Source organism: Phalaenopsis equestris, unplaced genomic scaffold (genome assembly GCF_001263595.1).
Source record: "Phalaenopsis equestris unplaced genomic scaffold, ASM126359v1 Scaffold000287, whole genome shotgun sequence".
Taxonomy (NCBI): domain Eukaryota; kingdom Viridiplantae; phylum Streptophyta; class Magnoliopsida; order Asparagales; family Orchidaceae; genus Phalaenopsis; species Phalaenopsis equestris.
This window is the reverse complement of record NW_018164729.1, coordinates 1,552,996-1,567,206: the sequence shown is the minus strand read 5'-3', so window position 1 is coordinate 1,567,206 and position 14,211 is coordinate 1,552,996. Positions and strand designations below refer to the sequence as shown.

At 33.4% G+C, this 14,211-nt stretch overlaps 1 protein-coding gene across 2 annotated transcripts in view; it reads right to left on the bottom strand.

The window, feature by feature from the left end:
- Positions 1-459: 459 nt before the first annotated feature.
- Positions 460-14,211, bottom strand: part of LOC110025016 (queuine tRNA-ribosyltransferase catalytic subunit 1-like) — a 36,556-nt gene continuing 22,804 nt past the window's right edge. For both annotated transcript variants that reach the window (XM_020725244.1, XM_020725243.1), the window contains exons 7-16: positions 9,886-10,006; positions 9,571-9,637; positions 9,396-9,437; positions 4,657-4,762; positions 4,217-4,327; positions 3,093-3,164; positions 2,713-2,814; positions 2,212-2,258; positions 2,087-2,114; positions 460-680 (exon numbers count right to left, since the gene is read on the bottom strand). In XM_020725244.1, coding sequence (XP_020580903.1) covers positions 579-680; positions 2,087-2,114; positions 2,212-2,258; positions 2,713-2,814; positions 3,093-3,164; positions 4,217-4,327; positions 4,657-4,762; positions 9,396-9,437; positions 9,571-9,637; positions 9,886-10,006 — 798 coding nt within the window. In that variant the 3' untranslated portion in view covers positions 460-578. The remainder of the gene's footprint in view (positions 681-2,086; positions 2,115-2,211; positions 2,259-2,712; positions 2,815-3,092; positions 3,165-4,216; positions 4,328-4,656; positions 4,763-9,395; positions 9,438-9,570; positions 9,638-9,885; positions 10,007-14,211) is intronic.

The following is a 14,211-nucleotide window of genomic DNA, read 5'->3' as shown; positions in this document are numbered from 1 at the left end:
CCACATAATTCTAATGCATTTACATATTTAACATTTAAACATTCCTATTTACATACATACTACTCAAATATTTATCATATATTGATTCCCTCATATTGGTTGAAAATCCGATGTGCTTGATTCTAATTCGAAGAGCTCGTGCCACGAGATTTGAACCTCCGACCCGAGGGACTTATGCCAGAGGCCGCACCAACGAGTCGGGTCTTTCTCACATGAAATTTTCATATATATATATATATATATATATAATGTAATTATGGGGATTTATCAAATTTTATGAAAAATGTAAATTTAACAACCAACAAACTATATAAAAAAATTTATTTTCAGACAGTCATTTCATCAAGCCATACTGCAGCTATACTTCATTTTTTGAAACTCCAGAAAAATAAAATAAAATGGGTAAATTCTTTCCAGCCATACGATTATATTTTAAAATTTTAATCATTAGGGATGAAAAAAATAATTGAGCAATGATTAAAATTACAGATTTAATAAAAAAAAAATCTCCTAAAAATAAATCAGCTATTGTGGGTAAATCAATATAGCTCGTAGTATCTATAACTGGAAAGTTTCAGCTAAGCATGAGAAGATTGATTAGGAGCACAACAAGATGAGATGTCAATACCAGCAACCTCCATAGCATTGCATACCCATAATGGAACATCGCCTTTAGGAAACTGCTTCTCCAAAAGCACACAAAATTATAGCAACAATTAGAGATATAACATCAGACTTTACGTAAAAAATAAAAAAGCTTAAATTTTCATAAAGTGCTAATTGGGAGCAGTTCTTTCAGGTTATATCTAATATTGCTTCAGAAATATAACTCGTAGGTTTTTATAGAATGAAACTTTTTTTTTTTTTTGGCAATTAGATACAAAGCCAAACTTTAAATAGTTTCAAGAAAGGGTACAGTTAACTGTTATTTTGAACTATTAAACAGCCTATAGCAACTGGGTTGCCTTCTGTTACCAATTACCCTAAGTCTACCTTACAGCCCTGCAAAGAGAAATAAGTTCAATAATGACAATAATAAACTGAATTGTATGTGTTTATAATGTAAATTTATAAATTACTAGTTTCAATTTATGAACGTGGCCTCAATTTCTTGAAGTCGAAGTCTCGGACTTCATTAGTTCAAAGGAGGTTAAATTGTGAAATCGGCCTTCAATAAGAAGTCACATTTGAGCATGACATCAGCATTTAACAAAATCAAACTCTGATGCATCGCTTGGATTTTCAATGACATAGTCATATAGGTGAAAATGAGAATCCTTGCTTGAAGATTTCACAATCACATCAATGGTTTTTATGAGAATAAGTGAAATGATAGCACTGATGAGACTTATAAAATTCATTGCCCATAAATAAGGCTTATGCTTCATTTTTTCTTTTTTTATCTTTGCACCCATTATTATTGTGCTTGTTCTTTTGCTTCTATGTTTCGTATGCCTTATCTTCTCCTCCTCCATTACCCTCCTTCAAAGCTCTTCCAATATAGTTGGCTCAATAATAAAAAGTTAAAAATGAAGAGGCATATCATTGTGGGGCCCATTTACTCAATTAAGGAGAAGAATAAAATACAAAATTCAAAGCAAGGATCCAAATTTTAGAGCAATAATTTCTATGATTTCACATCAGATTGATGATCTAATCATTCCTGATACAGTATTTTTTTAATCTCTACAGTGATCTGAGAATCACAGCAATCAATAATTCTCATGGAGAAATCAGACCATAAGGCTTCAATGAACACAGACTGATGCGAAAATTGTAGTAATAGTTGATATGAATAATTACCTATAAGATCTAATCCCATAATTGCCCATCAGGTCACAACATAAGCTTATGGCAGAAAATAGCATATGGTGCAAAAATAAAGACCATTTTGTCAAACACTCACAAAGGACAGCTCCTATTTTGACCATTTAAGGAAAAACGTACATCATATATAACATAACTCATTCATTGCTAGGACTTCTTGAATTTATATGTAACTGGTAATTAAGAATAATGGTGTCAAATAACAACTATTCAAGTCAAAGTATAAGCTAAGCTTGTAATCATCACAATTAAGACAAACCTGTGTGCGTAGAAATCCTTGCACGAACCTAACAAAAGATCACACAGCCAATAAAAAACCAATGTACAAATATATGTAGAAGAGAGCACCATTAGAAACTTCTAATTAAAACAAAAAGAGCATACTCTGGGAACCGGCCCTCTAGTATTGATGAGTGAAGATCCCGGCTTAGCTGCACGGCAAGATTAATTTTATCATACTGAAACAAAACGAACATAAGAAAATCTATGGCAAAGCTGAAAAAGAAATAATCACAGATATAAATATTTTAAGACAGTTGTTTCTAAAGGAAAACTATTTAAAATGAGCCAAACAGGATGACAATCTATCAAATGTGACATTGGGTGGATCAAACTGGTGTCGAATATAGCGGCATATGTAGCCCAAATTGACCTAATAACTTTGATCAGGGTTTCCTAAAAAAAATCCCCTTTTTTCATACCAACAAAATCCCACAGAAAAAAAAAAAAAAACGTCCCGGAGCTTTTTCCTCAATTAGTAATTGATACTCGTCAAGGAGAACTAAAAAATAGAAAAAACACCTTCCCAAGTATATAATTTATTCTCCCACATTAGAAACCAAGCAGAGCTGTAAGCTTGAGGAAGAAGGAAAAAATTATGCTTACCCTCATCATATATGAAAGATTGTGATATGATAGAAGCTGAGAACCCATGGGATATTTTGTTACGAGACAGTGAATGTAAGCTCGTGTATAATTCTTACATACCTGCAATGAAGTATGTCAAAAAAATAAAGGAAGATTTATCAATTCATATGTATTTACATATATAACACCTACCTATGCATGAAAAGTTGTACTTTACTTTTTAAAAGTTAAAATTGTAGTATTTTTTACGTGATACGAAAGATTTGGGTGTTATAAATATAAAAAGTTTAGGTGTTAGTATGTAAATATATAAGAATTGAGTGGTATGTCAGTAAATGCCCCAAAAGTAAAAAGATGACATGACAAAAATAGATATAATCTATTGTTAGAACGCTCACCATACAAATACATGTACTATCAATTGGACGCTCATCGCTGGCCATTGCCATGTGTGTTAACTTCAGTACACCCTGAAAAAATAAGCAATGGAATAGCTTATAAAGAGATCAAATTATTTCCCCTAATAGGATCAATATCTGGAAATATCTGACGCTGAGGATGAAATAGAAATTTCGGGCAATTACATACAAACCACCGGAAACTTGGTATTTACAAATCAACCAACCTCTTTCATCCATTTTTCAAATTCTCACTCAAATATCAAAATTCCTGGTAAATCCCCAACCCAATTTTTTCATATTTATTAAATTCTTAATAGTTTGATCGTGGCACGCATAAATACATCGGTTTGGTAGTATGAAAAAATCACATGGGTAATTAATTTGTAACTATCAATGTATGGGGTGGTCTGTATGTAATTATCCCTAGAAAATAAGGCATGACATGTTATGAAACTTATGCAGCATGCATTACAACAACAACACATTCCAAAGTTTGCAAATTGTGGAGACCAATTTTCAGTATAAATCCCCACTCTGAAAGTATAAAATAAATCCCTTGTCATTCGTTATGAATGCCACGACTTGAACACAACAATCAGGAAAAAGGCATCAAATCCCTTGGGAAGGATCAATTTTTTGCAACAATTGTGTCGAATTAACATACCCAAATGGATAATTTCTTACAATATATACTAATGGCAGAACAGTGTATATTTTTTTTATACTAGGAAACAACTTCCACATTTTCAGCCCAACCATCGTAAGAAGTGGATCAATTTCTTTGAGGAACGGTTACAATTTTCCAATGGTTTTGCTTGCATTAATGATTTAAATTGCAACCAACAGCTGATACAGGTCAACAGCTAAATTATATTCATTATATCACTTTTTCTATAGAAAATGTAGGTTATTCGCATGGTTTCATTTGAAAACCAGCATGCCACTAATTATCATTGCAGCAACCAATCAACTTTGGATGTTCTTAGATAATTTGCCAACTCCAAATCACTCTCTTTTTTATATATCATTGTTAACTTACAATTTTATAAGTCAACTTTAAAAAATTCTTGTATGCTTGATGTTAATTATTCAAAAAAAAAAAAAGAGAGAAAAGAGTTCACCTCAGGTATGAGTGCTGTGCCAAAGCGGGCAGTACGTGTAGGATAAACACAATCATACATGTCTGCACCTAAAGCGCTGCAAACCACAATATCAAGCGGATAACCAACACCCTGCAAAATAGCACAGATCTATTCTTAAGGCAGATATAGGCTTCAAGGACATCATGAAAAAGTTTATTCATTTTATTAAACCGTTTTCAGATTATAAAAAGAAAGAAATACATATATACCACTCAACTATTATGTATTTACATATGTAACATCTAAACTTCACTTTTTACATGTAAACCACCAATGCATTAAAAGATTTACTTCACAATTCAAAAGTTAAATAGTATTATTTTGCTGTGATATGAAAGATTTAAGTGGTATAAATGCAACAAGTAAAAACATAAGAATTGGGTGGTATGTATATAAATGCCCCTAATAAAAATGCATACCATCACATAACGAGGCTTATCCTCTGGAAGGGCAGCAGTGCATTGGGCAACAACACGCCAAAAGGAGTCTTTATCTTCTCCTCCTGCAAGACCGCCAATAGCATAGCTGTCAAGAAACCAATCAAAAACTGTTCCTCAGCTGTTCCAAATGAGTTCTGTGAACAACGATAAAACATTATCTTTTACCAATATTTTATGAGTGCAATAACGAAACGGCGAATAATCTGTAACATCATTATTTTCGCATTTTAAAATTAAAGGAAATTCACATACTTAGCACAAAATTCTTGTGTATTCACATATCTCACACCTAAACTTTCATATTTACATATCTAGCACAGATACAAGAGTTAACTAAAACTTGAAACAATGGAAGAAGATTTTATTAAGCAAATGAATAGGGTTACAATCACGACTCCAAAATAAAACGAGAACAACAACATCCGGCTAGGGTCGGGTGGGAAAATTCAAGGACAGTGGTCGTTTGGGTGTCGTGGTGGAGGGCTGCAAGGGGAGGAGAGCTCGGTGGGGGGGACAATTAGGTGTGAAAACAGGCGGCTGGATCTGCAAGGAGGGAAAGGCCGGGGACGGCGGCAACCCAGAAGTGTGGAGAATGGGAAGGGGAGTCGGAGAGGATAAACTCCACCTCAAATAAGGTACAGTCGGAGTACCATCTGTCCTCATATAAAGCCCTAGTAGGGGAGAAGACTTCTAGCAAAACTCTGAAATACAACACATACATAGCTCTAATTCAACAAACACATATATAGAAGAGGAATAAATGAAAAATGAAGAAGGAAGATGAATAATGATTGGGTAAATCCCGTGTAATAACCGGTTTTGAGAAAAGTGGGTAAAAATTTTTACAACTTTAAAATTTAACCTAAAATTCGCATTCCTCAGATTTCAGCCGAATCAATTTTATAAAATTTTATCTGTCAAAATGATCAATTCCATATATAATAAGATATGTGAATTATTACAAGATTGGAAGATTTAAAAAATTAGAAGTAATAAGTTTAACTAAACTTATTTAACCCTTAATTAACCCTCCCAAATCCCACTTTACTGTTTCCCACCAACTTACCTCGAGATTTTAACCCTTTGTATGCGTTGAATGGGGAGATCCTGATTCCAAAGCCCCTAATCTCTCTTTCCCCTCTCGGTTTTGCTCGCACGTCCCTCCCTCCCTGTTCGATCGGTCTTGGCAGAAGGTTCTAGCGAGAGTAGTGATCGCGACATTGTATCAGAGGCATGATCACAGCACAACCACGAGCCTTAGTTGCAATCCGCATCAAGCGAGCAGTCCGCCGAGTGCTGCAGCTCACGGTTTTGACAGGGGGCGAAATCGACAAGTGTGAAAACTCATTTTAGAGATATTTTCAACCTTCTTTTCCTGCCTCACATTTCCATCTTGAATATTACTACAAATTGTGCATCTTTTTCATTTATGGTCGTCGTAGTGGAGACGAGGTCGTGTCGAAAGCAAAGAAGTTGGTTTGTGGGTTTCCGTAAGGGCTTCTAACATGAAATCAATAAGATTAAGGGAGGAGTAAACAAAGATAGGAAGAGAGAAGAAGTTTTGGCAACTACAGTAAATTCGTTTAAGCTAATCAATTAAATTACCTTAAGAGCCAAGATATACTTACATTCTAAGTTATTAGAGATTTTAGGTTTTTTGCCCGAGGTAGTGAGTTCAAGCAAAGCGTGTGGAAGCTAGTTGTAGGACGGTTCCGTAAATGTAGATAAATTAATCTTAGCTAACTTAAGAAGAATAATTTGATTAACGAAAATTGTTTGAATCTTAAAGTTTGAGTTTTATTTTATATGTTACTAATATCCATATAAAATTTACCGTAACGTCCAGCTAGTTACCGAAGATTGAGAATCTAGCATCAACCGAGATGAGTAATTATATTGTTAAATTTCAGTAATCTTTTTTTTATTTTAAAACGTATGTTTGACTCCATGTATGCACTAGTTTGTTAAATTTTTCATATTGTTATATAGAAAAAATATGCACAACAAAAAAGATATACAACAAATGCATAAAAGATATATATGAGATGCATGATATGTATAATATACATGATATGCAAGATATGCATAATAGAAAAAAATGTATGATATAAGAGAAATGCATGAGATAAGAGATATGAATGATATGAAAGATATTGATGATATGAGAGATATGCAAGATGATTAGTTGCACAGTAGAATAAGTATGTGTGTTAGTAAATGCATGAAGATGTCTCAGAAGAATGTATGGTATGAAGGATAAAATAATATATATATGAATGCTTGTATGTGCATGTTCAGAGTTCACTCCTAATGATACAGGCAGAGGACTCAAACAAACCCGCGCGCGTAATTTTTCTACCACTCAAAATAATTGTGATGATAATGTCACTAATTGTTATACCGACGAGATAATTCAACCGGAGGCGAATAGACCAGAGCTTACCTCAAACAATTGTGATTTTTATATTGTCAGACGTTGTGTCGACAGGATTATATCGACCAGAGATAGGAAAGGGTCTTTCTATCATAAACAATTGTGATGTTTAGATTATTAACTGATGTTATGACATCATAATATTGGTCAGGGGTGTGTTAAATTTTGTTCACGAAATTATATCGACCAAAGCTAGGAAAATACTTTTTCACTCTAGACAATTGTGATGTTTAGATCATTAAGTGTTGTCCGACGGGATAATATCAATCGTGTGTTATATTTTGTTGACACTAATTCTCAAATAGACAAATGTGTATGTAAATAATAAAAAATAAAAGTAAAATTAAAGCAAATGCATATAGAAGATTTAAATATTTTCATTTAGAAATGTCACTGATATATGCAATAACATATATAACATTTCTTGATATACTATAAAATTTCTTATAGAGATAAGAAAGACCAGCATGCATATTGATATTTTTTCTTTGGGACTGTAGTTTAGAGGTGTTATTACTATTGGGTTATCTTAGATAATTCATTTTGGTTTAATATTTTTTTAAGTTTTAAGCTTTTGAACAAGATGAATAGAAGATAATTAAATGTATATAAAATGATAGAACAATCAGAAATGTACAAATTTCAAATTGTTAATTAAAATATTTTATTTAGTGACTCTTTCATGAATATTTGAATATTAAACTGTTATTGATAGAAATAGAGTAACAGAGAATCGATTTTTACCGTCCGACTATTTGTTCTAGTTTTGATTAATTCCAAGCAACAGGCAGAGTCGTGGCATCCCGCCCCTATGAAGGTCAATCAGTCCAGCAGGAGGTCGGCCATCTAGCAAGATGGTTCAGCCGACCTCCCAAAACCCTGTGTCAGCTACCTGGGGTTGGGGGAGCTTCGAGTCCTCGAAGTAGGATGTCAGTTCTGCGACATTGAATCTGATTGAAATGCTAGAGTCCCCTGACAGATCGATCTTGAATGCATTGTCATTCAGCTTCCAAAATAATCTTAAAAATTCATCTACTCTAGGCTTAAGTTTCTCAAATGCTCCCACTGGAAATCTCTTCTTCAGCCGAATCCATATGAGGTCGCCTTCTTGAAACATAACCTTATTCTTGGACTTATTTGTTTACGCCTGATATGTGTGGTTCTGCTTAGTAATCTCTTTTCCAACCTCCTCATGAAGTTTCTGAATCTCGTGAACCATTCTTCAGCATCCTTACTAACCTCTAATGTCTGCAAGAGTGGTACCAACTCAAGTGGCTTGAGCAAGTTGCGCCCGTACACAATCTCAAATTGAACTTATTTGTTTATCGTCGGATTTGTATTCGATTGACAACCGATGCAAATTATTTTCGTCATAAAATTTTGACATAAATTAGACGAAAATAACATTACAGACTAATTAACGGCAAAAAAAAAAACTGATGTAAATCAAACAAAAATCCATCAAACAAAAATCCAGCGATAACCCTTAAATATCATTGGTTTTGCGTCTGATCTAACCATCGCAAATATGTTTAATACTTGTAGTATGGGTTCAACATTGATTGTCACAAAAGTTAACATATTCAGAAAATTACATATACACAAACAGATGTAAAATTAACATATAGATATATGCTTGTTCACCAAAGAAAAGTATGATGATATCTAGCTTCGTCCTGAAGTCTATTCAGTCATGGAGAATAAATTTGTCAACAAAAAGCTAAAAAAGAAGACAATTGAAGCTACAGAGGCATGATCGACACAATTTAATCTAGCGTTGACTTATAAACCTGTCTGCACAAAAAAATTGAAAAATCATAAAAAAAAATGGTTGAATAAAGCAGGTAAACAAACAGTTGCTAGAAGGGTCGCAGTTTTGAAGAAGTTCCTGATAGCCAAATATCAATTTACTTAGCATTACTTGGATGCAACTATTCAGCTAGCCAATATAGACGGCAACAAACAGATTAAATCTAAAAAAATACAAGTTAGTGATATAGGTAGCAGTTGTCCTTTTATACAAAGCCATCACAAATTATGGATCTGAATTAATAGTCACATTCCGTGTGAGACTATAGTACACAATGCAACTATAAAGAATTTAGACGAGAACTTCAAGAATATAATCTACCTTTTACATTCCACCCCCATTTTGATATTACTAAGAAATTTCATCATTTTGTGCAAAATTTGACGTTCAAACATTGACAAATCCAATAAGGCCATTGAAAAACGACCAATAATATAAGCAAAATACAAGAGCAAAATGAATAGTATATCATACCCAGGTAAATTGCGGCTAACAAGGCCCTTCACACATGTATCTCTGGAAATTTCAGTTCATTAGTACAAGTGAAACAAAAAACCGGAGTCCTGAAATCTCATTAAAACTTCCCAATAATTTTTAGCATATTAAATTCATTCAATCACTGTTAACATCCGAGATAATTAAAATTTACCTGAGAGTCGGATCAAGTCCTCCTTGTACAATACCGAATAAGTTTTGCACTTCAGGTCTTTTATGAGCTGCATTTCGTGCATGCCAAATAGACAAAAAGGTCATCAATAAAACACTATCAATAGAGAATGTCATTGCACTACATCTCCCCTCATCAAAATAGATTTAATAGTTCATAACTGAAAAGTTTGAAAAAAAAAGAAATGGCACCACAAATGAAAACATAACTTTTCATCTAATAGTAATTTTTAATTAAACTAAAATCGAACAATTAAAAATATATCACTAACCAAAAAAATTTTGTAAGTGACCATACCCGCAATGCATCTGTCAATCCAACGAAGAGTTCGATTCATAGCCTCCTCAATTCTAGGGCCAGTGATTGTGGTCCTTACAACATCATCAAGAGCCATTATGATATCAGCTCCAATTTTGTTCTGCATGAAAACAAATAGCAAAATAAAATATAGCCAATGAAATGCTACTCACACTGTCTAATTCGACTTGCTAAGAGAATTACCTGTCTGGCCATTGGACTAATGATTCTGGTAAAACTTGAATTTTAAAAAAATGAGCGATAAGTTCAGATTGGAGTCTTAGCAACTTCAAGTTCACAAAAGAAAGAAACCTGAGGTGCATGGAAGTAATTATATTATTAGCCTTATCCCAGCTATTTGAGGTTAGCTTTATGAATCCTCACTTTTCATTTATTCTAGTAAATCTCCTTTTAGGGGTAAAACAAATTCTTCGTGATTCATTTTGCATAACTTCTATCCCTATAACCTTGAGTTTATCACTTCTCCATCCTAATTCACTAATACCTGATTTTACCTACTTCATGTAATAAACACACTTTTACCCTTCATAATACATATACAAATCACCTAAATTTATTTTTTATTATATTCCCTTCAATATATGTCACTCCAAATGTCCCTTCAATATAATCATTCCTTAATTTATCATTTTCTAGTACTCCTTGCATAAATCATGAAATTATCATTTTTATGATGGTCAAATTAGGAGTGAATGATTTTTTTACCACCAAACATTCAAATACTTGTAACATCATAAACAACCAAATTCCAGATTTTTAAAATTTATCTTTAATTCTATAAAGTATCCCCTAAGGTATCCTCTTAACATACAAAACTATCATGGCATATTTATAATTTAATCGTCAAATCTTAATTATTTAATTACATGATTATTGAAATCTTCATTCTCCAATAATACTAGATCTAAATTACTTAAACATATTAATATGTGTGTGTGTGTGTGTGTGTGATTTGGTAGCTCCATTTTGTTCTCATTTTTGAAAGTATGTGATTCCTATTGAAAGACCATAAATTATTGTAAAATCAAGTATGGTATCTATGATTGCCAGAGATGTGAGCCAAGCAGGCCAATGAACCGGCTCAAGCATGGCTAGAAGCTCTATAAGCTAACAAGTCAGCCCTGACTTAACTTGTTAGCTGATGAACTAGCTCGTTTCAAAAAATATTAACATAAAATATACCTAAATTATATTAATTTTCAATAATTTATCTTTAAATTATTAAAAATATTTTAAAATGATATTTTACATTATATATCAAGTTATTTATTATTATTTATCTCTTAATTGTTCATTCTATTTATCATTTTATTATAATACTAGCTTTAATTAATATTATTTTCTCTCTTTTATAATAAACAAGCTGAGGGTGGTTTGAGCTCAACTTGACTCGACTCGACTCGTTTACACTCCTATTGATTATACTCTGACATACCAGTTCATAACTACAATAAATTATCTCATAGCAATCCTACGAAAACCTATATGCCCATTTAAACTTCCAATAATAAATATCATTTATTCATCAGGTATACATTGATTATGTTCGATAATTCATCAGTTTCTTCCAAAAAAAAAAAGATCTCATCATCTACTAATCCAACTTGAGCAAAAATATTGACCGGATCCATAATGTAAAAATTATCTAAATAGAAAATCACACTATAGCTAACTCCATTCACCTCGACAAATTTATCTTTCAATTCTTATCTCAACTATATTTTTATTGTTAATCTTTTCAATATATGATAGCTTATAATCTTTCCAAATACCCTTTGATTTTTCATCATTCCATTAAGTTTATTGTAAGCACCCAATTTTACTCTTCTTCTAGTTATTATGTCAGTCAATTCTCCAGCATTCTCATTCAACATCTTGAAATTTAATATAGTAAATTGAATCTTAGATTTAGAACAAGTCTAACTTAGCTTACTTCCCACCGCAATCAGCTAAAGTTGCAGTGTGTAAGTATGGGTGACGTTCAAGTCCACCCTTGCCTGCAACTTGGAATCATTATAATGGTTTTTAGATGACCTGCTCCCAATTTAACATCAACACTCAATATTCTCATCCAGGCTACAGCCAAACAATCACGGTTATCAAAGCACAAAAACAAAACTTAAAATGATAATAATAATTGAAAAAAAAAAAAGATGATGCAAAATAAAAAACAAGCTGTTAACCAATGAGTAAAATAACAGCATGGCAATGGTTGTTGAAACAGATGTGATACTCACTCATACACCTTTTGAAGAAGCATTCCAAAAGAGAAATGGATCATGGTCCTAGAAACTTTTCGATCATCCTACATAAAATTTATCATGGTACTCATACACCCTTCAAAGATCAATAATTACAAAGATCACTTGTTTCTCTTCCATTTTCTCATTACTCACATTAAAATAAAAAAATATACATATCCTATATATTTTATCTTCTAAGAAAAATACAATACTAGTTATCCTAGACCAATGAACCTAAACCCATTTTCCACTACACTCGCGCGTAACTGCACAAATTTCATATCAAGATTTAGAAATAAAAAATTCAGCTTCTAATTTCTGATGTAACGCTCTAGCATTATTCACAACTTACAAAATGTTGTTATTAGAGCCGATACTTCAAAACAAAAAATAAGAAAAAAATGATGACATGTTGTTGACTTTATTTTTAGCGAGGTCTAGTTTTCTTATTAAGGTTTAGGGTCTAGTCTTAGGATTTTCTCTTTGACTATCCTAGAGCCTTAGAAATGGGACCCGCCTCATTTTAGAAATTCAACATACTTCTTTACTCTTTTAGAGTTTCGCATGTGTGGTATTGGTCTCTAGCACTTGAGATGTTGAAAACCAACATGAGGAAACCCAAAAGAAATTCCTATAGGACCATTAAGCACTAGGATTGACTTTTTCACATTTTGCACCTCTGGGCACAAACTTCGCGATTCAGATAGTTGACACGTTTGATCACTACAATTCACATCGCCTGCACCGTTATTTGTCAAAAGCTTAAATAAAATTTTTAAAACGATCGATGGGAGACTCAAAATTTTACTAAAATCAAATTCGACGCATTTTTGACTCGATTGTCGACAAAGTTGTCTGGACAACTCCGGATAATGAAACGGACCGCACCGACGCATCCGGAACGTCAATTTTAGCTATGAAGAACACCCATTTTGTTAAGACGTCCAGCACGAATAAGTTGCACGAAATTTGATGTTTTAAAATAAATAGAACAAAAACCTAATTAAATCCATAATCCCTAAACCTACGCTCACGCCTCTCCTTTCTGTCCACAAACCAAGCCAATTCTTGCCATTTTCTCTCTCGGTCGCGAACCGAGCCAGACCGAGTCTCTTCCTCGCGAACGATCGGCCCGAGGTCCCCTCTCCCCGTGCTTTACAAAGCTTCCGCCTACCCTCGCCACGCTTCGGCTTTCTGCTTGCCTCTCCTAATCCTCTGCGATTCTTGTCGCTTCGGCCCCGTCCCTGTTGTGCTCGGTTCACCGCCCAGGTGAGTCGATGGAATGTAACTCCTCTGGCTATAAAATCCCCACCTTAGGGAGGATTTCAGGGCTGAAATTTTTGGTGCCTTGAGGAGGATCTGTCGGATTCGTCACTGATTTCCTTTCCTTGGAGCTAATGTTTTTTTTTTTTTTTTGGTTTGCAGCAAGTGAGGTAATTCTGTCATTTCCTCCTTCGTTCATTGCCAGATTTCTCTAACTTTTTTTTTAGTCGAACAAAAAGTTGCATTTGTTTGTTTGGAAACCACTTGTTGCTATATTATTTCTTTTTTCGGAATTCATAAAAAAGAGCCATTTACTTTAATCGTATTGCTGCACCTCTAAAATCTGCATGAGTGATCTATACAAAACTGCTGAAATCAGTAGAAGCTAAAATCATGCCTACAAATGCATTATTATGGTCTCTCATTGAAAAGTACTACATAACAGAGGCTTGTATTCGTTTCGGTACCCTTAAATATGGGATGTTAGCACCATTTAAACTTTTTTTTACCACTAAAAAACAAGTTTTATCAAGTTTTTTTGGTGTGTTCCGATCAGGCCTTTGGTCTTAAAATTCTTTTCTCATGCTTTTCATGTGTTCTGGAAATGTCACTATTTAGGAGCTTTGAGTTGAATCATGCCTTACTTCATTTTTTTTTTACTTCCATGTCTTGGATTGATTTCAGTATATTATGCATTCATGGATCAGTTTTTGAATTATATTTCTTACTATTTAAATCCTGTATAATGGTGGCAGTTCCTTCATCTTGTAATACATAAGCGTGTTTAATGTGAGGTTTG